Source organism: Bubalus kerabau, chromosome 1 (assembly GCF_029407905.1).
Source record: "Bubalus kerabau isolate K-KA32 ecotype Philippines breed swamp buffalo chromosome 1, PCC_UOA_SB_1v2, whole genome shotgun sequence".
NCBI classification, from domain to species: domain Eukaryota; kingdom Metazoa; phylum Chordata; class Mammalia; order Artiodactyla; family Bovidae; genus Bubalus; species Bubalus kerabau.
The window spans coordinates 66542512-66565962 of record NC_073624.1 but is presented as its reverse complement, the minus strand read 5'-3'; the positions used below and the strand labels follow the sequence as shown (position 1 = coordinate 66565962).

Here is a 23451-nt window from a genome sequence, read left to right as displayed (position 1 = left end):
GGAGGGTATCTCGACCCCGCCTCCAAGGAAAAACCAACCTTGTGCTGGCCCTTACAAGTTCCCCCTGGGAAACTGCCCGGCCTTCTCCCTCTACTGGACCATAAGGACCTATCCTATGAAGACCCCAGTTCTCCAGCGCCCTAAAACCTTCAGTCCCCAGTCTATGGGATTCCCTTTCCCTAATCCTGTCCCCAAAGCTAGGTGCCCAGGGCGGATTGTTTCGGGGTCACAGGGCCTGAAAGAGGCTTCAGAGCGGGGACCAAGGGCAGGCAGGGTGGTCTGAGCCAGAGGAGGGGCTTCAGTCCCCAGCTCCCGTTTGGGAGGGGGGCCAACGGGGATGCACAGTCAGGCAGCGGCCAGTGGTCCCGCCCAGTCCCAGTAGGGGTCTCCTGGTGGCTGCCCTCGGCTGCCCTGGTGGTCCTGAGGTCAGAGGGTCAGGACAAGGTCTCCTCAGTTCCTCCTTAGCACCCTGCCTGCAGCCCTTGGGACCCAGGAGTCCACGTTCCTTGGAGAATCTTTCTTGGGCCTAAACTAGAGACTGACTGCCCCAGTCCCCTTCCGACCCCAGAAGACAATTCCTTTCCCTCAAAACACATGCACCAGCAAACACATCTGTCACAAGACAGGTCTGAGGTTCAAGCCCAGCCGCCCCCCAGTGGTCCTGTCGCCTCACACACCCCATCTAGGACTCTCTCCAGAGCTGTTCCCTCCTTTCAGAAACACTGATGTCTTCCTGCCCAGCGCTCATAGTCGCACCTGGGGTTCGCTCTCTACCACGCAGACCTCCAGCTAACAGTCCTCCCAACTTCTTCATCCCAACCTCATTAAAATGAGATGTTTCTAATATATGGGAGAGGCGGAGACAGACAAAGAGATCCACGGTTGTCTGAGACCGAGACACACAGACTGTCAGAAGGAAAAAAGAGAAAGGGAGACACATTTGAAAAAATTCTCCAAACTTTCTAGTATCTTATCCCAGACTCTTCCACCTCTATTTTGCCTCTGTGCCCCTGGTCTCCCCCTCGGCTGGGCAGAGTCCCTCGCAAGTAGAGCATCCCCTCAGGTCCCTTCCCCCACGGCTCCCAGGTGGTCCCCCGCCTGCCCCCCTTCTCACCTCCGTCTGGGCGCAGGGCTCGGGATGCACGGTCCAGAGCTGGAGTCTGGGCTGGGGGGTGTGCGGTGGGGAGGGGGGGCGGACAGGGCTACAGCAGCGCAGCCTCAGGGCCACCCCCACCCCCCCAACCTGGCCCCCAGCCCTCCCGCCGGCCCAGCCCGCCGGGCCGCGAGCCGGGACCACCCGTGAGAAGCACAAACTTTTTTTTCCCTTTTGCAAAAACTTTTTCTCGCTCTAGCCGCTGGCGCGCCGCCGCTCTTCCCGTTCGCCCCTCACCTCCCTCCTATGTCCCTCCCTCTTGCCGTTCTGGAGGATGAGGCGGGGTAGCTGGAAGCAAGAGAGGGGGTGCCGGGCTTATTGCACCCCCAGGACCCCCAGGATCCTCCCCCTCCCTTGAGGGACCCTATACTGCCTACTCCCCCCCTCCAACCCCGAACACGCTGCTGGTAGTGGGTAGTAAATCCCGGCCTGGATTCCTGGATCGGCTGCCCACCAAGAGGTCCTGAATCACAGCCAGAAAAAACAAATTGAGAAATAGATTGGGGGGCGGAGGGAATGACCAAAAAACTCACCCGGGAAAAAGAATATTGGAAGTAGGGTCGTCGACTTTAGTTGGTGCTAACTGAGCATTCCACAATCCTGTAGTTTTTCTGCCGGCCTCACCCTTTGGATGGAACATGAGGGGGTTGGGACAGAGTTGGGATGGAAACAAGATTGGGACAGAGTTGGGTTGGGAGCCCTGGGCGGAAGGTAAGGGGTCCAGGCAGTATAGAAGGGAGGAGTAACGGCTGCGGCACTGGGTGTAGGGTAGGGTTTGTGTTCACAAAATTACTAAGGAACTCTGAGACGGAAGCTCTGTTCCCCGAGAACTCCTGCTTTTCTTCACCTCGAAGTTCTGGAGGCTGGGGCCACCTCTGCACCTCTACGCTGCCTGCACTCTTGCTGCTCAGCAAAGCTGCCTGCTCCCTCTGCTGGTCTTTCGGGCACATGACACCGTCTCCGAGTCTCATTGGAGGCAGAAGAGAATGGGGAAAGCTTAGATCCCCCCACCAAAGCCCACCTGGGAGCCCACGGAGGGGTTATATAAGCCCAAAGAAACGGAGGGGTACACCGGCAGAGGCTACTACTGCAGAGTGGTGGTGTCTGACAGGGGATTGCCCTTTCTTTAGGACTTGTGTTGCCATGGTTACCGGATGCAGGGGAAGGGGCAGCTATTTTAGTCTCTCTGACTTTTCTTTAGGAGAAAGGGGAGGAGACATGGGTTGGGGGAAGGAGCCTCTTCCATCAGCCCTCAGATAGCCCTCCCACATCTTAGTTCTGCTTCCAGGAACCACCCCTCCTTGGGTCTGGAGGGTCAATTAGTTAACTCTTCAGTCTGAGGGTCAAGGGGAAAGGTGAAACTAGGGAGAGGTCTGAGGCCTGACAAATATATGTAGTAACTGTGGGAGGACAGATAAGGAGCCCTATTTTAACCTCCCTCCCCCACATGACTTTGACCCAGACACCAGTTAAACCCAGAGGGTCAGGCAAGATCAATGATGATTGGAGGAGGGACCATGCAATGTTCCTTCCAGTGGAGTTCTTTCAGAGTACACTGCTTTCTCCTCCCCATCCAAGACTCGAGATCAGCGATTCTCAGTTTGCTTTCAATATCCCTTTACACTCTGAGATTTTGTTTATGTGTTTATATCAACTTACCATGCTAGACATTAAAACTGAAAAAAAAAGTTGTAACCCATGAATACACAAGCACACATCCCATTAACAAAGATGTCAGAAAGATGATGTAATCATATGTCCTATAGCTTCTAGAAAACTCCACTCTAGACTATTGAGATGTTGAAAATGAAAAGGCAAGTACCATCTTAGTTTTATTGTGAAAATAGTTTTGACCATGTGAAGGGGTCTCAGGGACTTCCTGCGAGTTCCCAGGCCACACTCTGAGAACTGTTGTTTTGGACCACTATCCCAGCCCTTCATACTTCACACTTGATGTTTTTTTCTTCATTTTTATTAGGAAAGTATAAACTTTGCCTCCCCAATGGGTCCTGCCCCAGAGAAAAACCAGAAAACTTTTCAGGCTTAGCACCGCTCTCTCTGGACTCCCATTTCTGGGGCTTTCCTAAACACCTCCCCTCAGCCCCTTGCCCAGGTCCCTGTTGAGCCTCCCTTCTAGCACTTCCACAGCCCCTACCCTTGGCCAGACTGTCTCCCCCATCCCAAGGTTGCTGGGCTCTTGATTGCTCCTTCCTTCCCTTACTTGAGGACCTTCTCTTCTCTGGAGAGACTAAGTGATTTTTCTCTGCCCTCTCCTTCCCACACTCCCTCCCATCTTCTTGGACAGTTTAGGGTAGGAACTCACGCTTTCTTGATAGACTTCTTTACAGGACACACTTTCCCCATCTCCCCCACATATCAACCAACCTGAAATGGGCTGGAGACTGGACACAAAAGTGCCCGTTTGGGTCTCAGAGGGGTCAATCCAGTCATATTGCCAGATGACCCATGGGGTGGAGATGTGGGTCAGGAACCTGATGCCTCCAGCCACGGAGGCCCTCTGCCTGGGGACCCCTAGGTTGATCTCTTCACTCCAGACCCCCAGGTCCTCTTGCTAGCTGCAGCCACAGGCCTCTACCACCATATCAGGCACATCTGTCTTGACCACGTTGCCATCACGGTCAAGGTAGAGGAGAGAGAGAGGCCTTCGGGCAGTAGGGACACAGCAAGAAGTACCCAAGGGCCAAGGGTTGTTGGCCTTGAGGAGGCTGAAGACAGCAGAATGGAAGGAGGCGGCAATGCCGGGGCTGCCAGCCAGGTGGGGGGGACACTGGCCACTGCAGTAATTCAGCCGGTACCCCTCGGGTTGCAGGATCCAATCCCGCCATCCCAGCTCCTGGAAGTCTACATAATGGTCTCGCCGACAGCATAAGGGGGTCGCGGGCTCACAGCTTGGGGTCCTCCTCCTGGCCCGGCCTGCTCCAGGCAATTTGGGCTGGGTCTTAAGTTCCAGGAAGGGCCGCTGCTCTCCTGATGTGTCCAGGAGCTGTGGGGCGACAGTGCGGTTGCCTTCCAGGAGACTGCAGTCCAGTCGAAGTTTCAAGACACCAGACTCCTCACGCTTCAAGCCGCTAGAGGGCAGAGTCAGGGCGTGCCAGCCCGGGGTTGTCAACTGGTGCTCAGCCAGAAAGACGCGGGACCCTCGGCCTCTCCTCCTGCCCCCCCATCGGAAAATCCTCAAGGAAAGAGGGCCGGGAAGGGTGGGGAGCACGTGCAGCCAGAGGCGAGCATGATACAGGTGGTGGGACCGAGGAGTGGACAGGTGGAAGGTGAGTGTGGAGCTGCAAGTGGCGGTGGAGGAGTCTGCCAGAAAGATGAAGGGATCGGAGAATGTGAGCGGAGATGATGCTGTACCCTGAGACTCCCAAGAGCCCTGCCCTCCGCTCTCGCCAGCTCCCACCTTCGGAAGAAGCAGGGACTTAGAGTCTAGTCCGGCTCCAATTCCTCCTCTTCCTTCCAGACCCGGCTCCCTCTGCTCGTGCTATCATTGTCAAGCTCCCTTTCTGCCTCCCTGCCCTGTCAGCTCTCTGCCTGTCTCTCCCTCACCCACCTGTGAGGACAGCAAAGCTGATGACCTGCTCCCCATTCGCTGGAACCACTCTTCCCCGCTGCAGTCTCCGGAGGGCTCTGGTGAGCACCGCCTTGGGTGGAGGATGAGTCAGCCGGGGACGACTGGTCAGCTGTAGTCCCTCGAGGATTTGCTGCTTGGCCAGCTTGAGGACCAGAGCTCGCTCTGCTTGGGGTGCCAGTGCGGGGCCCCCACAGGAAGGACACGCAGACCCTGCCACCTGTGCCCACACCAGTGCCCACAGCAGCACCAGCTGGAGCTGGACCTTGGGGAGTCCCATGGTCCTGGTCATCGGCCCAGGGTCAGGTCTGGGGCCTTGGAGGGCCGTTGCTCCTCCTGTTGAGTCTGGCTGCGTGGAGGCCAATGAGGAGGGCACGGCGGCTGCAGCCACCAGTGCCACACCTACCCTTGGCCAAGGGTAGAGCCACCTATCTTCTGTTGCCTGGAACTCAGGAAGGCGGACAGTGGATGGTCCAATGGGTAGCGATGTTCAGTGCAGTCTGCCAGTTTGACCCTCACAGCTCATGTCTGGCTACTGACCGGGGCCTCTCTGGAGCCAGCAGCCTAGGGCTCCCTCACCTAGTGGTCAGCAGGCAGACCTACCCTCTGAGCCCCAGGATTGGCCAGCTGTGCTGCCCATCAGGCCCCTGCCGTGGGTGGAGGTTCCCCCCTGGAGCTCAGGTTTCACCATCTGGCCCTGGTCACAGAGCTTGAGGTAGGGGTGGGGGGGTGGGGGGCGATGTGGACACGTATGATGCAAGAAGGAGGAGGATTTCACAGGCTCAATCCCCAAGGTCTGGGGCTTGGGGGAGGGAGCTCCATGTGAGCAAGGTGGGAAGGTCACTTCCCCCCATACCTCCAGTCTGTCTAGCTCCTGGCCTCCACTGTTGCAGCAGTTTCCATGAGGCAGCTGGGAGTCCCAGTGGTTATTTTTCTGGGCTAGAAGGAGAGCTTGGTTCTTTTTTATTTCTAGCAATGGGGCTGGGACAGGGGTGAGAGGCCGGGGGGCTGGCGGTAGGAATGGAGTCCTCTTGCCCAGGCCAAGGTGGCAGCGTCATGGGGCACAGAAGTTACCTCCTGACCTTGCCTGTGCTGGCTGCCCAGAGTCCAGTTGACCGGAGCACAACGTGGACAAGGGCTGGAGCCTGGGCGGGGGATGGCATGTCACTGTGATGTCTGGGGAAACCTGGAGAGGTGGGGGAGGTGGTGATGCAATATTACATCAGGGCAGAGTCCATCAAGGATGGCAGAAGGGCATGAGACTTGGAAGGGCCTGTCCCAGACACTGGTTCTCTTTCAGGGGACTCCAAGAGCTGCCTAGATTTGGGATATCCTAGGAGTGGTGCCAGCCTCAGTTAATGGTGGTGGGACATGGAAGATTTATGGGCTTTTAAGAACAAAACATGGCCAGGATAGCAACCTGAGTCCCAACCCCAGCCTTCCTTATCACTCTCCTCACTGCCTTTAAATGGGAGGACCAAGGCCTCATGTCATCAGCCTTTCTCCTTATGCCCCAGTTTCTTCAAGAAGCTGGGAGGAAGTGAGTGCATTTTGGGAAATGGGCCCCTATTCCAATTTGTTAATTTCCCGGCTATTCAGCCATTGGGGGCTCTCAAGACAGCCTGCTAGATTCTGGCACTAGGGGAAGAGAGGTGGCGCTTTGGGGGCCGGGACTCAGTACCACCAGTGTCCACCATGTGGCAGTGCTGAGCTGCTGGACAGCAGAGGGCTTAGTGCTAACCAGCTTCCCAGGGAAGGGGCTGCTCTGGGATGTGGAGAAATTCAGAGGGCTTGCTTCCCCACCTCTCCCTCTGGGGACCCTGCCTCTATGCCAGAAGAATGAGAAGCTGGTGCCTCAGCTCTCTCCGCTTGCCGCTGCCGGAAAGCCGAGGCTGTCATCAGGACCACGTCGGTGTTACCTTTAGTTCAGTTTTGGACCTCGTCACTGACATGCGGCAATGGAGGGCTGTGAAGGGTGCCACGCTACAGCACCTGTGGTGGGGAGGGGGCCAATGAGACTTTTAGACCCTCTCTCCATCCTGCCCTTCTCCCTAGATCTTGAGTCATATTCAAATCCCTCTGTCCAGGGCTCTCCCCAGCTGCCAGCACCCTCTCTGTTGGTCAAACTTGTGAGTGACAGCTCCCTCTATCCCCTGGGGTCTGGACCCTAGAACTGCAAAGCTGAGGTTTCTGCCTGTGGCGCTGTCTCTGAGGGCTAACCTGTGGGTGAGCCTGAGTCAAGGGAGCATCCAGAAGTGACTGCAGGAATCACCAACCCCATTCCTCCCCTGCCCTCTCTGTCAGGTGCCCCCAATTTCCAGCTCTTCTTACCCTCTTGCTGCTGTGCATGGCCTGCCCCTACCTCCCCAGTGACACTTACGTCAGAACCCAGCTATAAATATGCTCTTAGCATCTTAGTCACTTTTCCCAAGAAGTGCTCCCAGGTTATAAATACCCCAGCCATCTGCCTCACAGGCCCGCCCTACCACCAACCTGGCTGGGGCCTGGGGGGTAGCGACAGGCTTGAGAGTGGGTGAGGAAGTAGAAGGAGCCTGAGTGAGTATCTTGCCCTACAGAGAAAAGCCTGAGGAGCCTAGTGTCAGGGGCCAGGGAGTGCTGGAGGAAAAGGTTGGGAAGAGGACAATTCCACTGTTTCTTTTTTGTCAAAAGCAGAGCCAAAAAAGAGAAGGAATAATACTGACTCCTGTTACATTTAGTTTATTTTAAAATTTGCTATTTTGTTCATCTTGGATATTTTTGCATTGATTTTTTAAAATATTGCATTAAAATATTATTTATCTTGACTGATGGAATTTTTGACATCCCCTTAAAATTCTGTCTCCAAGGCAAGTACCTCACTTCACCTCACCTTAGTCTTGACCCTGGGGACTGAAGCTATAGTTGGAAGGAAGGCGGTTAGATCTGGGAGGAGGTGGATTTGGGGTGGGAGACAGTGGTAGAAGAGGGCGGCCTAGCACCAGAAGGCTTCCTTAGAGTCTCTCCTTAGGTGAAGATCTCATAAAGTCAAAGGACAGAGAACTTCTGAGCAAGTAAGCATTTGCTCACGAAGCCTGCAGCTCAGATTTGCCTTTCTCCAGGAGGTCTTTCAGGCTCTATCCTTTAGGGTGCCTTTTCCAGGGACCTCAGACCTGGATAGGAGGGGGTTATATGCTGAACAAACACAGACAGCACGTTTCCCAAAGGACACATGGGTTTTGCACAATCTCGGCCTTGGGTTGCAGACAATATCGACCCCATGGTTCAGGGCTGTCCAGCTAACGGGGGTGGGGGTGGCGATAGTGGGGGAAGAGGGCAAAGGTCTGGAGAGGACCCAGTCTCAGAGCAAATGCCTCCCTCTCCTCTCCCCAGACTTTCCTTTCCTTCTCCCCATCCCACTCAAGTGGCCCTTGGCCAGTTCCATCTCCCAAACAGGACTCCTGGCTGGAGCCCTGAGGATCAGTGAAGGAAGGCTGCCTTGTCTCTGCTTCCCACCATGTATGTGCTCACAGGTTGTCACCTACTTGCTGGTTGAACAGTGATCTGTCTCATCTCTCGGACCGAGGACAGAGGGAGGAGAGGAGCAAGTAAAGCCCAGGTCTTTATTAGCTGGAAGACCAGTGAAGATGGTTCTAGGAAGTAGGATGGGACCTAAGAAAGGAGGCAGCCTAGAGAAGGAGGAGTCATGATGTGTGGGACAGACATAAAGTTCAGCCCTAAGGAGACTGTGAGGAGACAAAAGTGGGCAGGGCAGGCAGGCTCTGTGTCATCGGGGGTACCAATCAGGTTCCTGGCAGGAAATAAAAGACCCACTCAGCTGTCTATGTTTGCATCACTAAGAAGACTCAATGAAGGACCTCTCTTCAGAGGTATGGGCGGGGTTAAGGGAACTGAGGAGGGATGTTGAAGCACCCAGGAACTAGCAAAAGGCAGATCAAAGGCTAAGAGGAGACAGGCCAGCGTGTTTCTTGCTCCTCTCCCTCTGCCTAGGTTCCAGGGTTCTGTGTGACTGTCGCTATGCCCATATCCCTACAACTCCTGTCCAGCTCCCCACCCCCTCCACAGCTCCAGCTCTGCCCAAGTTCTGGTATCCCTGTTTCCACACTCTTGGCTTGTAAGAGCTTTCCATTCTTGCTAGTTTGCTAGGCCAGTCAAGCTCAGCAGGAAGCCAGAGGCCAAAGGAACTCAGGTGAGTCTGCCCCCAAGGGTACAGAGCCAGATGGAGAAGGACAAAGAATGAATGAAGGCATGCCAAGAGGCTTTAGCAACCCACTGGGCAAGTCAGAGGGAAAAGGGCTCAAGACATAGAGAGGATGTAATGTTTGGTGGATCTAAGGGAGGGACTCTCTGGAGATCCAGAAAAGCAGGGAACGGAGCTGGCCAACTCATCCTGCAGTGGGGGACGTGCAGTAAAAAGGGCAGGGAGGCACCATGGATTGCAGCTGGGCTGTGGGTGTCTGTCTGGGACTCAGATGGCACTGATCATGGCTGGAGATGGATCAGAGTCCCTAGGGTGGCAGTTGAGCACATGGGGCTTGCTGAATGGACTCCGCCCCAGGAAAGGGGCTAGTCATTATAAAGATGGTACCATGGATCTCCTTAGATCACATCTTAGGAGATGTGATGAAGGTCTCCTCACATCAAAGTGGGGATAATTTCCCCAAGTTGCTCAGGAAGAGGGTGTCCATCTTCTGGACAGAGGCAGTAAGAGGGCCACACCCTACTATCAAGGAAGAGCACCTCAGTCAGGGCGTGTTTGCCTGTCCCCCCTCCCCCCAGCTGCCTGTGCCACACACAGACTAACTGCACCCACAGGCCTCTACCACCATGTCAGGTATGTCAGTCTTGACAATGTTGCTGTCCCTGTCATAGTAGAGCAGAGAGAGGGGGCGCCGGACGGTGGGCACACAGCATGAACTCCCTCTGGTGGTGCCTGCAGCTGTGTTGACCTTGAGAAGATTGAGCACCGAGGTGTAAAAGGAGGCGGCGATGCCAGGCATGCCTGCCACATGCAGGGGGCACTGCCCTGTGCAGAAGTTCATCGCATAGCCCTCAGGCTGGATGATCCAGTCGTGCCATCCGATCTCCCGGAAGTCCACGAAGAACTCTTGTCGACAGCACATCTTGGACCTGCCCTGGCAGTCGATGCCTCGACGACGAACCCGGTGCTGGCCCCCGACTCTCACCCGAGCTGTCATGAAAGGCCTATGTGCAGCCCCAGCCAGGACGACTGGGCTCCAGTCCACCTGTCCTTCGGGGGCCAGCTCCAGGGCCAGGTGCCCCTGGCTATAGGCAGTCTGAGCTTCAGGCCCCAGGAGAAGCTGGTGCCAGCCACTGTCGTCTACCTGCAGCAGGTGCTGAGTGGCCGAGGTGAGGTTGGTGTCACGTGGGCTGAGCTCAAGGACCCTCACCTTCAGAGGGCAGGTGGTATTGGGAGGGAGCTGCACAAAGAACATGAGGCTGGCCTGCTGGACCTCCAAGCCTCCAGCCGAGCTGTCAGAGGAGAAGTGGAAATCCAGACGAGTCTGAGTGGTGTTGCAGAGGCCTGTGGACACGAGAAGCCCCAGTCATTTGGCCTTCTGAGTATCATTCTACCTGCTACCTCCCTGTGCGTTCCTTCTCAACCACAGTCCTGGCACTGTTAAGGACCCTTTCCTTCTTAAAAATCTCTTCTCACAACTCTCTTAGGATTCTTCCTTAATTTTCTGTACTGGCTTCTCTTTCTCTGACCATCCCTCCAGTGCAAGAGTTCTTGGGTCTGTCTTTGACCTTCATTTCCTCTTTTTTTTTTTTTTTATCCTTATTTCCCCAACCAGGGATCGAGCTTGCCCACCCCCCTGCAGTGGAAGCTCGGAGTCTTAACCACTGGACCCCCAGGGAAGCCCCATTTCCTCTTACTCTACACTGAGGGGAGCCCTGACCCACAGTTGTGGGCAGCCAACACAAATCTTATGCTGGTGATTCCTGAACCTGTCAGTCCAGTCCAGACCATTTTGCGCCTTGGGAATCACCAAGCTTCAGGCCTAAACTTCTAACTGTTTAATTTTGCCACATTCTGTGGAAATGTAGAAATCATTATTTTCCTCCCTATATATCTCTCTCTCTGTTCTTAGAATTGGTCGCACCATTATTTTGCTTATCATCTTTAGAAACCCTAAGATCACCTCCCTTATTCTCCACATCCAGTTCCTCACCAGAGTGGTTCTAATGACTGGCATAGGGACTTACCTGGCTGCCCAGTGGTTAAGACTTCTAGTGCGAGGGGCCTGGGCTCAATTCCTGGTCAAGGAACTAGGATCCCACTTGCTGTGGAGCTCGACTGAAAAAAATGGCTCTGCATTTCTTCCTGTGCCTATCACTGTTGCCCGATTCCCCCTCTTCGTCTCTCGCCTGACCTACTGAAACACATGAATTGGATTTCTGCTCCCTCCACTCCTGCTTTTGTCAGGATCACTAACACCTCCCATGTTGCCATATCCACATGGTTTCATCTCTATATTTGCCTTACCTGAACTTCAAGCAGGTGTTTGACACAGTGGACCATTCCCTCCTTCTGGAAGTATTTCCTTCTCTTGGCTTTCATGACTCTGGCTACTCTATCTTGGTCTCTTTGGCTGACAGCCCCTCTTCCTCTGCCTGACCTCTAAATGTTGGAGGTCCTCAGCTCTCTTCACTTCTCTATCTGTACTCTCTCCCAGAAAGATCCCATCAATTCCCTTGTCTTTCAATTTCATCTATATGCTGATAACTCCCCAGATACCTATATCTGTGGCCCTGACCTCTCCCTGAACTTCAGGCTTGTATATCCAGCCGCAGATCTGATATTCCACTAGGATATCCAATGCTATCTCAAACTTTTCAAGTTCAGAGAAGAACTCTAGGTTTATCCTCCCCGACCCCCAACTTAAACCTGTTCCTTCTTCAATCTTCCCTTTCCCTATAAAGGTATTGCTTAAACCAAAGTCTTGCTTGCCCTCATTCCCTTCTTTGAAATTATCTACAGACCTGTCAACTATATCTCCAGTTCATAATGTAATTTCACTTAATGCCACCTCCTCTACCATACATTAGTTCAACCCACAATTATCTTTTTCTTGAACTATGGCAATAGCTTACCAAGTGATTGGTTCACTCTTGCCCACAAAACCATTCTTCACACATTAGTCAGAGTAATTTTTTTTTTCCTGGCTATGTTATGTGGCATGTGGGATCTCAGTTCCCTAACCAGTTCCCTAACTCACACCTACTGCAGTTGAAGCACAGGGTCTTAACCACTGGACCACCAGGGAAGTCCCAGAGTAATTTTTTTATAGCATAAATCTGATCAGCTTAATCATCTCAGCTTAAAACCCTTCAAAGGCTTCCCATTGCTATTTGAATAAAATCTAAACCCCTTAACAGGGACTTCCCTCGTGGTCCTGTGGTTAAGAATCCACCTTCCAATGCAAAGGACATGAGTTCAATCCCTGATCCTTGGGGAACTAAGGTCCCACATGCTGTGGTGCAGCTAAGCCCTAGTGCCACAACCAGAGAAGCCTAGTCACCACAAGGAAGAGCCTGAACACTGCAATGAAGACTCAGAACAGCCAAAATTAGAATACATAAACCCCTTAACATTCTTGCCTAGAGAAATCCATGGACAGAGGAGCCTGGCGAGCTATAGTCCATGGACATTCAGAGTCAGACATAACTGAAGCAAATTAGAACACACACACAGCATAGAAAACTTGAATGATTAGGCATTCTGCCACTTAATGACTATATTCTACCTCTACTGGTTTTTTTTCTGTTCCTTGAACTGTTACGAAGCATGGACCCACCTCATGGCCTTTGCACTTGCTATTTCCCCTGCCTGGAATGTCTTTCCCAGAATGTTGAATGACTGGCTCCTTCTTGCCATTCAGTTCAAATTCGCTTCTTTAGAGGGGCTTCCCTGACTGACCTAGCTAAAACAGCCTTCAACTTTACCCCCTCATCTCTTTAATACACTATCCTGTTTAACCAGTCTTTATGGCCACTGTCGCTCTCTGTAATCGTCTTGGCTTTTTTGTTCATTTGTTGACTATATGCTTCTCCTTCCCTCTTCTTTCCCCATCCCCACTCCCAGCCAGGATGTAAACTCCACAAAGGTACAGATTGTGTCTGTGTGGCCCGCCACTGTATCCCTAGCACCTGGTACATAATAGGCATTCAATAAACACTTTTTGAGTGGATGGCTTTTCATTCTTTTTTTTTTAATTCATTTTTTTTTTAATGGACCAGTTTTAAAGTCTGTTTTGAATTTGTTACAACATAGCTTCTGTTTTATCCTTTGGTTTTTTGGCCGCGAGGCATGTAGGCTCTTAATTCTCTGACCAGGGATTGAATCGCCACCGCCTGTGTTGAAAGGTAAAGTCTTAACCACTGGACTGCCAGGGAGGTCAGGTCTTTCATTCTTATTTTACGCAGACATCAGAATTATTTTCCAAAAGGCTAGATCATAAAATTCATAGTTAAAAAAAACTTATTGATGAATACACCTGTTTTAGGAGGCAATTAAATGCCATTATGCTTTGGCCTTAGTGACTTTTTTATTTATTTTAAGTAAAGAATGCTTTATTGTGGGAATGTCACTGATACGCTCATGGGCATAAAAGAGCAGAAACTAAAATTCAACTAGACTTGGCGTGAATTGTAAAGCCTGGAATATGGTTGTTCTAGACAGCTCTGAAAGTCTACAAGATCTCAGTCATCTCAGTCTTCCTACGTAAGTCTACTCCCTTCTTCTCTTTCTGTGGATCTACCTCTTTTGCCTCCCTGTGAACTTCCTCAGGTCCCTAAATGGTGGCCCCAACTCCTGAGTCTACAGAACTTTTAACTTAGTTAAAAGTTCTTCCTAGCTAAATGACCTGATTCTTCAGTGTTCCAATTCCAAAATCCTTAAAGAAGAGTCTGATTGGCCCAGCTAATGTTTTCTTGTTAGGTCACTAAGCGCTCTTACCTTTTAGAACCTCGTAAGTCACCCCAGTTACGGCAGGCAGACACAGAACCAGCAGGGGCTGTGGTTGACTTTCATGTTGTTGACTATCAGTGAACAATACCTCCCAATATTCACGGTTTTGTGCAATCCCTTCCCATATTAATTCTGGGCTTGGCATGTGACTTGATTTGGCCAATAAGAGGTAGGCAAGCACGGTGCAAGTAGATGCTTAATAAATACTTAATAAGTACTTTGAGGCTTCCCCCTCTTGGAAGGAAACCTTTATTTTAAATTGCTTTTTTTCATTTGGCCACATGTGGGACCTTAGTTCCCTGACTGGTTATTGAACCTGTGCCCCCTGTACTGGAGGTGTGGAGTCTTAACCACTGGACTGCCAGAGGAATACAGGAAACCTCTAAATGCTTTAAAGAAACTTGAGCTAGACTACTGAATGATGAGGAGCCAAGTGGAGAGAGACTTCGGAAGATCAGAGGCCATCCTGGAGATTTCAGCCCCATCTGAGAATGCAATTGCTTGAATGACCTCAGCGATACCACATCAAGTGAAGGAACTGTCCAGAATAAGTCCAGTCAAACTACAAAATCACAGAAAATACTGATTTTTTTTTTTTTTTTTTTTTTTTTGCTTTAAGCCTCAATGTTTGAGCTGATCTGCTATATTAATGGATAACTAAAACAGAAATAAGTATCTGAAGTGGTGTACACCATAGAAAAGGCTTAAAATATGCAGTACAGGCTTAGGGACTGGGTGGCAGACAAGGGATGGAAGGACAGCAGGGAGACTGTTAGTGAAGGCAGGAAGGACAGTGAAGAAATCGCTGTTGGAAGCTAGAGAAAGGGGAACCTGTGTTATGTATTGGCTATCGTCTCTGGTAACTTGGAAGCTAGAAATGGTATCTAACAAAGTTGTGAATTTAGCTAAAGATATTTCCAGCAGGATGTTGAAAGTTTGGCTTATTTTAGCTGCCTATGATAAGGCATCTCAAGAGTGAGATGAACTAAAAAAGGAACTGTTCAGTGTTCAAGCAGAATTTAGAGAAAAACTTTCCAACAGGACTTGTTAGATTGAACAATATAATATTTTTTCATTCCTCAACTCTGTTTGGCAAAAGGTTCTCAAACTAAGAAATGGTCTCAGGGCAAAAATCAACTCCAGGACACTGCAGGTAAAACATGGCTTCAGAGTTATGATCAAAACAGTAAAGGGTAAGCTCTAAGACCTTTTGTTAGGATCTAACATCTTTGTTAAGATCTTTCTTTTTTTTTCGATCACATTAGTTCCCCAGCCAGGGATGGAACCAGTGTTCCTGCAGTGGAAGCACAGTGTCTTAATCACTGGGCCACCAGGGAAGTTCAAAAATCTAAAATGTAAGATGTTTTTCTATAGATTCTCTCAACTAGACAGAAGGGCTTCTAAGAATCTTATCCCCCAACACCCTGACTTGTAACCTAAAGACGGGCATCTGTCTTGATAGAATGGAGTGCCTTTTGTCTGACTGAGTAGACTATAATTTATTATTTAAAAGGCTCACAGAGTGTTAAAGAGAATTTTAATAGGGAAAGCAGCACCAATTTGGACTAAAAGAGATAGAGATGACTCAGAATGAAAAGAAGTCTTCAGGTCTCCAGGCCCCCAATTTTTTGGGGCAGATGCAGGCTGAGGAAACTACTCTGCTGCAAACACAGGCCACTCTTTATTTAAAAGGAAAGACATCTGGGGCTGGCACTAAGTGTTGAGAGAGCAGATCTAGAAGCCTGGGAGAGTAATGGTGGGCTCTTCTTAAGAGGAGAGGAAAATTGCAGAAAAAGGCCTTAACTAAAGGAATTCCAGACTTAGAATTTTCATGAACCAGTGACTGCTCTGCGTCTTCCTCCCCTGGCTCCCATTTTGAACAGGTGTGTCTATTATGATTATCCCATTCCTGTCTCAGCATTGTACGTTAGGTATGTGGGAAGCAGATAACTTGAATTTTTAGGTCAAAGGCAATGTTGTGCTGGTAAATATTTAACAACTGGATTCCAGAGTTGGGGGAAAAGGCACTGATTAATAGTGTTAGCCAATTTCTGAGGAATACATTCTCCTATATTGGCCAGTTTCAGACTACCGCTGATACCAATGAATGCACAGTTGGCAGATGTTCACCATCAGGCCTCAAGAGCCAGTCTGAGCCAGTGTCAGGACACCACTGGAAGGTCTTCCCCTGGTTTCTCCAGGGCCCCAAGCTCTTTCTCTTTGTATCTCCAGCAAGAACAATTCTCAGATCTTCTCTTTCACACAATGGTGGAGATGATAGCTTAAGCTGGGAATGAAAACTTGAAACTAAAATATTTAAATGTAAAAGATAAGATCCAGGGATCAGTCATTCTCATCTCCAAAGTTCATTTTGGGTCACACCCCCTCCAGCCTGAATGTTGTATTCATCCATTGATTAGCAAATATGGAAAGTATATAGACTTTAAAGTCAGAGAGAACTGTGTGTGAGTTCTGCCCTTGGTAAGCTGTATGACCTTGGCCATGTAAATTATCTTCTTCGAGTTTCAGTTTCTGCATTCTTAAGATGGGAATGATAAAATGTTAGTTGCTCTTTGCGACCCCATGGACTGTAGCCTGCCAGGCTCCTCTGTCCGTGGAATTCTCCAGGCTAGGACACTGGAATGGTTTGCCATTTCCTTCTCCAGGGGATCCTACTGGGGATCTTCAGGGGATCTCCTCCAGGGGATCTTCAGGGGATCTTCCTGACCCAGGGATCGAACCCGGGTCTCTGGCATTGCAGGCAGATTTTTTACCATCTGAGTGACCAGGGAATGATAAAGTCTACTTTATGCAAGGATTAACTGAGAGGAGGCAAGTACAATAAATACCTGGTAATGGTTATTACTGCCACAGTGTGCCAGGAACTGGGCTAAGCATCAGGGATACAAAGGTGAAAAAAAACCATCCAGGAGGCACAGTGGTCAAGAATCCACCTGCCAATGCAGGGGACATGGATTTGACCCGTGATCTGGGAAGATCCCACATGTGAGGAGCAACTAACCCCATGAGACGCAGTTACTGAGCCCACCCTTTGGAGCCCAAGAGCCACAATTACTGAGCTCACGTGCTGCAACCACTGAAGCCCTCATGCCTAGAGCCTGTGCTCTGCGACAAGAGAAGCCACAGCAATGAGAAGCCTGTGCACAGCAAAGAAGACCCAGTGCAACAAAAAATAAAATAAATATTAAAAAAATAAAGTAACAAGGCTTAGTTGCAGATAGGATGGTGACAGCAATAAATAATTGTAAAACCAACCAGGATTGTGGTGTTCAAAGGACTCATGGTTTCATGGCCATTGTCCATTTTGTGTTCATCCACTCCAAACTACCTTCAACTCCAAATGCAGTCCATTTCTTCAGATTTTTACTCGTGTTTTCCCATTTAGGATGTTGTTTACCATTTTTTACCCATTGAAGTCAAACTTCCTGTACAATTTAGCCTATTTGTAAACTTCTGAAAGACTTCCCTGTCCTGTCAGGTCCCAGTGACTGACTTCTGGCCATCAAGGGCTTGTGTTCTTATCCAGCATTAATTTCATTCTGCCTTGTGTTCTAGGTAATTTATTCCTAGCAGTAACAATTAAACTCTTCATGGGCAGAAGCTGAATCTTCTAAGTTCCCTCCTACCTCCTCCCTTCTAAGTGAAAGAAAGTGAAAGTGTTAGTTGCTCAGTCGTGTCCAACTCATTGCAACTCCGTGTACTGTAGCCTGCCAGGCTCCTCTGTGGGTTTCTCCAGGCAAGAATACTGGAGTGGGTTGCCATTCCCTTCTTCAGGGGACCTTCCTGACTCAAGGATTGAACCTGGGTCTCCTGCATTGCAGGCAGATTCTTTACTGTTTGAGCCACCAGGGAAGCCCATGCTTTCTAAGTACATTAATTAGTTCACTTAATTCTCTCAACTATCCTCTCATTATCTCTGTTTTGCAACTGAGAAAACTATCAACAACCCATGACATATATTAATAAGTAGCTGAGCCGGAATTTGAGCCCAGTTTATCTGGCTCCAGAGTTTGTGTTCTTAATTATGAGCAGAAACCCTTTTTTGAGCTGGAATAGGGTCTCATTCATCACTGGGGACTCTAGACATGGTCAAGCTGACCTACAAAATGGTTTGGTTGGTTGTCAAGCATCTACTCTGTTTGCAAGAGGCCGAGTGGTATAATGGTCAAGGTCAAGGACTTGAGACTCAGGCTGTCTGGTTCCACCACTTACTGGTCATATGACCTTGAGCTAGCTACTCAACCTCTTTGAGCCTCAGTTTCTTCACTTCTAAAATACAGACGACAATAGTATTTGCCTACCTGACTTGTGAGGCTCTCAAGGAGTTAGTATCTGTAAAAGGTTTAGAACACTGTAAACATTGTATGTGTGGGTGTTCATTCGCTTCAGTCACGTCTGACTCTTTGTGACCCTATGGATTGTAGCCTGCCAGGTTTCTCTGTCCATAGGATTCTCCAGGCAAGAATACTGGAGTGGGTTGTCATGCCCTCCTCCAGGGGATCTTCACGACCCAGGGATCGAACTCGAGTCTTTTGTGTCTCCTGCATTGCAGGCAGGTTCTTTACTGCTGAGCCATTGGGGAAGCCCAAATATTGTATAAGTGTTAGTTATTTCTACTATATACTAGTCTCTGGTGATAATGTGAGGAATAAATGACAGTTCCTGAACTCAAGGGGGTCGAATTCTATGGAAAGACTTCATAGAAAACCTGGAAACAGGCAATTCCACAAGGAAGGTCCAGGTTCTGGGTGAGGGTATGGGGGCCACAAGAGAGGGAGCCCCTCGGCCTCAAGTCAGGGTGGGTGTTTTCAGGATAGGGGTGCTGGGTCTTGAAGGGAGTAGATGCTTACCAAAGGAAAGGGACCAGGATTGGGAAGGGCCTTCTAAACCTAAGACAAAACTTGCAAGAAGCTCAGAGGCAAGAGAGATCACTTGTTTATGTTCTGTTTCTCAGATCCTGTCTCTGAATTCTTTTTTTTTTTTTTTTTTTTTGGCCCCACCTTGAGGCTCCTGAGATCTTAGTTCCTCAACCAGGAATTGAACCTGGGCCCTCAGCCATGAGGGTACAGAGTCCTAAACCACTGGCATGCATGCTCAGTCACGTCCCACTTTTTCTGACCCCATGGACTGCAGCCTGCCCTCCAGGCTCTTCCATCCATGAAATTTTCCAGACAAGAACACTGGACTGGGTTGCCATTTCCTACTCCAAAACCACTGGACCACCAACGAATTCCCCTGTCTCTGAATTCTTGATATTCTCTCCAGCTGCCCACTAAATTCTCTACCCCACTGCTGTTCTTTATCTATCCTTTAAATATCTTTCTGAGCCCCATTTTGACCCTGTTCTGATGTGGGGACCCAAGGTAATCAAGGCAAGAGGACAGGAGTCAGTGGAGCGAAATTGTAATTGGAGTGTTTCACTTTTCTACCTTTTACTCAAATGAGGTATCTGGGGAGGACAGGGTACAGAGAGGCTGGATCCTAGGACCAGAGGAAGGACAGACTCTCCAGTTCCCAGACCCTGAGTCCAGGCTCAGGGAGTGGTTGGGCTCACATCACAGCCTGTGGAAGAGTGTGGGGCCTGCAGAGAGAGGAACCAGGGGAGATAGGGGTAGGCAGTCTCAAAGAGAAGTGAAAGGTACCCACTTGTCAGGTGCCCATTGATCAAGTCTAAACTTATAAGGGAGCGCTTGGGTGAGTGGGGGTTGGGAGCCTGAAATTAGGAGACTATAGACTGTGAGAGGCCAGAGTTGGGATGGTTTTGGGGAGAAAGTCAGAGGTTAGATCTCGGGGAGGAAGCTTTTCGTTTCCTGAGGAGATCAAGTTTAGGGGAAGATCTATAGGCCAAGAACCCACCTGTCTGGGCAAAGCTGATGATCTCATACTCCTGTCCCTCATCGGCTTCCGGAAGCGCCCCCTGTGGGGGCCCGTGGAGGCGCTGCAGGGCAGCCCGCAGAGCAACTCCGGACACAGGCCGGCCAAGGGTGGGGCGCTGGCTGAGGTGCAGCTTGTCCAAGATGCTCCTCTTGGCCAGGTTAAGCAGCAGCTCCCGGTGGCTCTCCACATCCAAGGCAGGCTCCCCGCATGCTGGACACTGTCTGTCAGCCCTGGGAGTGGCCACCATGGCTGCAGCCAGGACCAGGAAGGCCAGGAACAAGGAGCAGATCATCACCAAGGGGCTTCCTTGAGCTATGCACCTGAGACAGAGCTGCAACCCCGTGGTTCAGGGTCTCAACAGCTGTGGTCTCAGCTCCTTCCCTGCTGGCTGCCGGGGGCCCCGGAAGGAGAGTGTGTCCAGCTGGCATGACTCCTGGTTGTAGGGGGTAGAGTAGTCAAACATCCAACTTGAGAGATGAAGCAGTTACAGGTAGAATCTGGCAGAAGCCACATAGTCAACGAAAGTACAGAGTGGGGGATGTGAGGCGAGGTTGGTTGGGTTGTCCCTCGGCCAACTTTGGGAGAGGGTGGGTTACCCATGTGAGCTGCCAGGCCCGGGGACAAAGGTCAGAGATGAAATTCCTCTTCGGATTGATAGCCTTGCTCGGAAGCCTGGCAGTAGGGGGTGGGAGTGGGGTGTGGAGATCAGAGGTTTAAAGATAGAATGTTAAAACATGACTTTCAAACGTGAGGGGGTCATTGGCAGGACACTGTAGGTCATTGTCATGTAGGTTATTGAGAGTTCATTTTCCCCTGCCTGGTCCTTCTCAAAGCCCTACCGCTCTTTCCTCCCTCCCAGAGGCTCACAGTCCAGACTCCTTTGTAGCCCTGGGTTGGGTTTTGCCCTGTGGGGCTCAAAATCACATCCAGTCGGAAGGTTAAAGAAGGGGAAGGAAACTGTTCTAGCCAGGTCTTCTGGGTCCTCAGAGGGAGGTCTGAAATGCAGAAGGAGCTTGAGATCTAGATTTCCTCGGACTTGGAGGTTTCTCCTCTTTAAGAAAAATACATTCTGAGATTGCTCAGAATCCCTGGTGTTCTACCCCAAAGGTCCTGAGGAGCAGGTCTCCAAGGACAAGTCTCTGCATCCACAGCCGGGATTTACCTGGTAGGGGTGGGCGGGTGGAATTAGGAATATAGGTTTTAAAGCCAGATGGCCTGGGTTAAAATTCTGTCTCTTCCTTTTATAAGCTGTATGACTGTGGGCAAGCAACTTGACCTCTCTTACTTCAATTTCTTCATCAGAGAAATGGGAAAACGATTATTCATGATTCCAAAATCCAAAAAGCCTTGTAATCCATACTACCTTGGAGGTAGTTCATATGGTAGCTAAACCTGACCTGAAGAGAAGTGTGCTTACTCGTGGTCTTTTAAAAACTCATACTGGAGACTATTTATACATTTTTACTCCAGAAATATTATTTGATTATGGGTTATATATATGTCCCATCTTCCTTTTCTATTTTTATTTTTTGGCCATGTACCCCATGGCCTGTGGGATCTTAGGTCCTGGACTAGGGATTGAACTTGTGTCCTTGGTAGCGCAAGTTCAGTTCAGTTCAGTTCAGTCCAGTCGCTCAGTCGTGTCCGACTCTGCGACCCCATGAATTGCAGCACGCCAGGCCTCCCTGTCCATCACCAACTCCCGGGGTTCACCCAAACCCACGTCCATCAAGTTGGTGATGCCATCCAGCCATCTCATCCTCTGTCATCTCCTTCTCCGGTAGTGCAAGTGCAGAGTCCTAATCACTGGACTGCCAGGGAATTCTGCATTTTATCTTTCGGAAACCTGAAATTTCCTGAACTCTGAAACATGTCTGGTCCTATTGATTTTGAATATGGAATTACAGATCTTTAATGATTTTCTGAGAGTTTTGAACTTTAAATAATTTTATAAAGTACTTACACTGGCTGGCACAGAATAAGGGCTTAATTAAAGTTTTTTTAATTTTTTTGGCTTAAATTTCTTGGCTTAAAGAAATTTATTCTTGCACAGGTCTGAAAGACAGAAATCCAAAATCTGTATAGTTGTTGTTTAGTCACTAAGCCATTTCTGACTCTTTGTGATCTCACGTAATGTAGCCTGCCAGGCTCCTCTGTCCATGGGATTTCCCAGGCAAAAATACTGGAGTGGGTTGCATCTCCATCTTCATAAAGTTTTTTTTGTTGTTGTTGTTGTTAATATTTATTTTATTTATTTGACAGCACCAGGGTGTTTTTGTTTCATTTTTTTGGTCACCTTTTGTGTCATGTGGGATCATAGTTGCCCTACCAGGGATCAAACCCATGCTCCTGCAATGGAAGCACAAAGTCTTAGCCACTGGACCACCAGGGAAGTCTCTTAATTAAAGTTTATTATTATTCTTGCTACATACTTTTTTTTAATATGACATTTTAACTTTGCATAGGGTAAAGTTTTTTTAAAATTTTATTTATTTATGGCTGTGCTGCATTGCTGCGTGGGGGCTTTCTCTAGTGGTGTGTGGGCTTCTCTTGTTGCAGTACATGGGCTCTAGAGCACAGGCTTAGAAGTTGTGGCATATGATCTTAGTTGCTCCATAGCACGTGGAATCTTCCCGGACCAGAGATCAAAACTGTGTCATCTGCATTGACAGGCAGATTCTTAACTACTAGACCACCCGGGAAGTCTGCTACATAGATTTTTTTTTGTGGGCCAGAGTACCTTCATCTCTAGATGTGCTGAAGAAATTCTGCCAATATTTGCCCTCCTGGACTCTGCTTTCTTAGATGCCATGCCCCCAGTCACCATCTGTGGAGCAGTCACTTAACAAGTCATCTCTGCTGACATTATATTTTTAGCACTGCACACAGGACCTATAATACAGGTGGTAAAAACACTTACTGGATGAATAAATGCTAGTGTACAGGCTGGTTATCAGAAATCACACTTGATTGAATTTTTGTGTCACAGTTTATTAGCTTCTCAACAGGGGCTCATCTTTTCTTCTTCTTTCTTTCTTTTTTTTTTGCCATAAAGTGTATGGGAATTTAGTTTCCCGATCAGGAATGGAACCTTCACCCACTGCATTGAAGCACACAGTCTGAACCACTGGACTGCTGGGGAAGTCCCTCTTCTTTTTTCATACCTGTGATAGAAGTAGATTTATTATAAAATTTCTAGTATAGGCTTATTACTCTTGCCCGGAAAATCCCATGGACGGAGGAGCCTGGTAGGCTGCAGTCCATGGGGTCGCTAAGAGTCGGACACGACTGAGCGACTTCACTTTCACTTTTCACTTTCATGCATTGGAGAAGGAAATGGCAACCCACTCCAGTGTTCTTGCCTGGAGAATCCCAGGGACAGGGGGGCCTGGTGGGCTGCCATTTATGGGGTCGCACAGTCAGATACGACTGAAGTGACTTAGCAGCAGCAGCAGCAGCATTATGGAGAGAAGCCAATGGCAACCCACTCCAGTACTCCTGCCTGGAAAATCCCATGGACGGAGGAGCCTGGTAGGCTGCAATCCATGGGGTCGTGAAGAGTCAGACACGACTGAGCGACTTCACTTTTCACTTTCATGCATTGGAGAAGGAAATGGCAACCCACTCCAGTGTTCTTGCCTGGAGAATCCCATCTATGGGGTTGCATAGAGTCGGACACGACCGAATCGACTTAGCAGTAGCAGCATAGGCTTATTTATTTATAAAATAAGGGTTTTATTACATTTTAACAAAAAATTCACATAACGTAAAATTCACCCTTTAAAGTATATAATTCAGCAGTTTTTAGTACATTCACAGAGTTCT

At 49.5% G+C, this 23451-nt stretch overlaps 2 protein-coding genes across 3 annotated transcripts; both read right to left on the bottom strand.

The window, feature by feature from the left end:
* Window positions 1–3725: 3725 nt before the first annotated feature.
* On the bottom strand, window positions 3726–5019 carry INHBE (inhibin subunit beta E). Its single transcript, XM_055566298.1, has 2 exons — window positions 4722–5019; window positions 3726–4474 (listed from the first exon to the last, which is right to left on the bottom strand). Exons 1-2 carry the CDS (start codon window positions 5017–5019, stop codon window positions 3726–3728), a joined length of 1047 nt encoding a protein of 348 aa, XP_055422273.1.
* A 4516-nt stretch (window positions 5020–9535) lies between these two features.
* INHBC (inhibin subunit beta C) lies at window positions 9536–19918 on the bottom strand. 2 transcript variants are annotated; one of them, XM_055566297.1, is made up of 2 exons: window positions 19606–19918; window positions 9536–10281 (listed from the first exon to the last, which is right to left on the bottom strand). In XM_055566297.1, exons 1-2 carry the CDS (start codon window positions 19916–19918, stop codon window positions 9536–9538), a joined length of 1059 nt encoding a protein of 352 aa, XP_055422272.1. The 2 variants fall into 2 exon arrangements, 1 of the variants encoding a protein (XP_055422272.1); XR_008709368.1 differs by lacking the exon at window positions 19606–19918 and adding an exon at window positions 13717–13819 and having other exon boundaries at window positions 10162–10281.
* Window positions 19919–23451: the final 3533 nt, after the last annotated feature.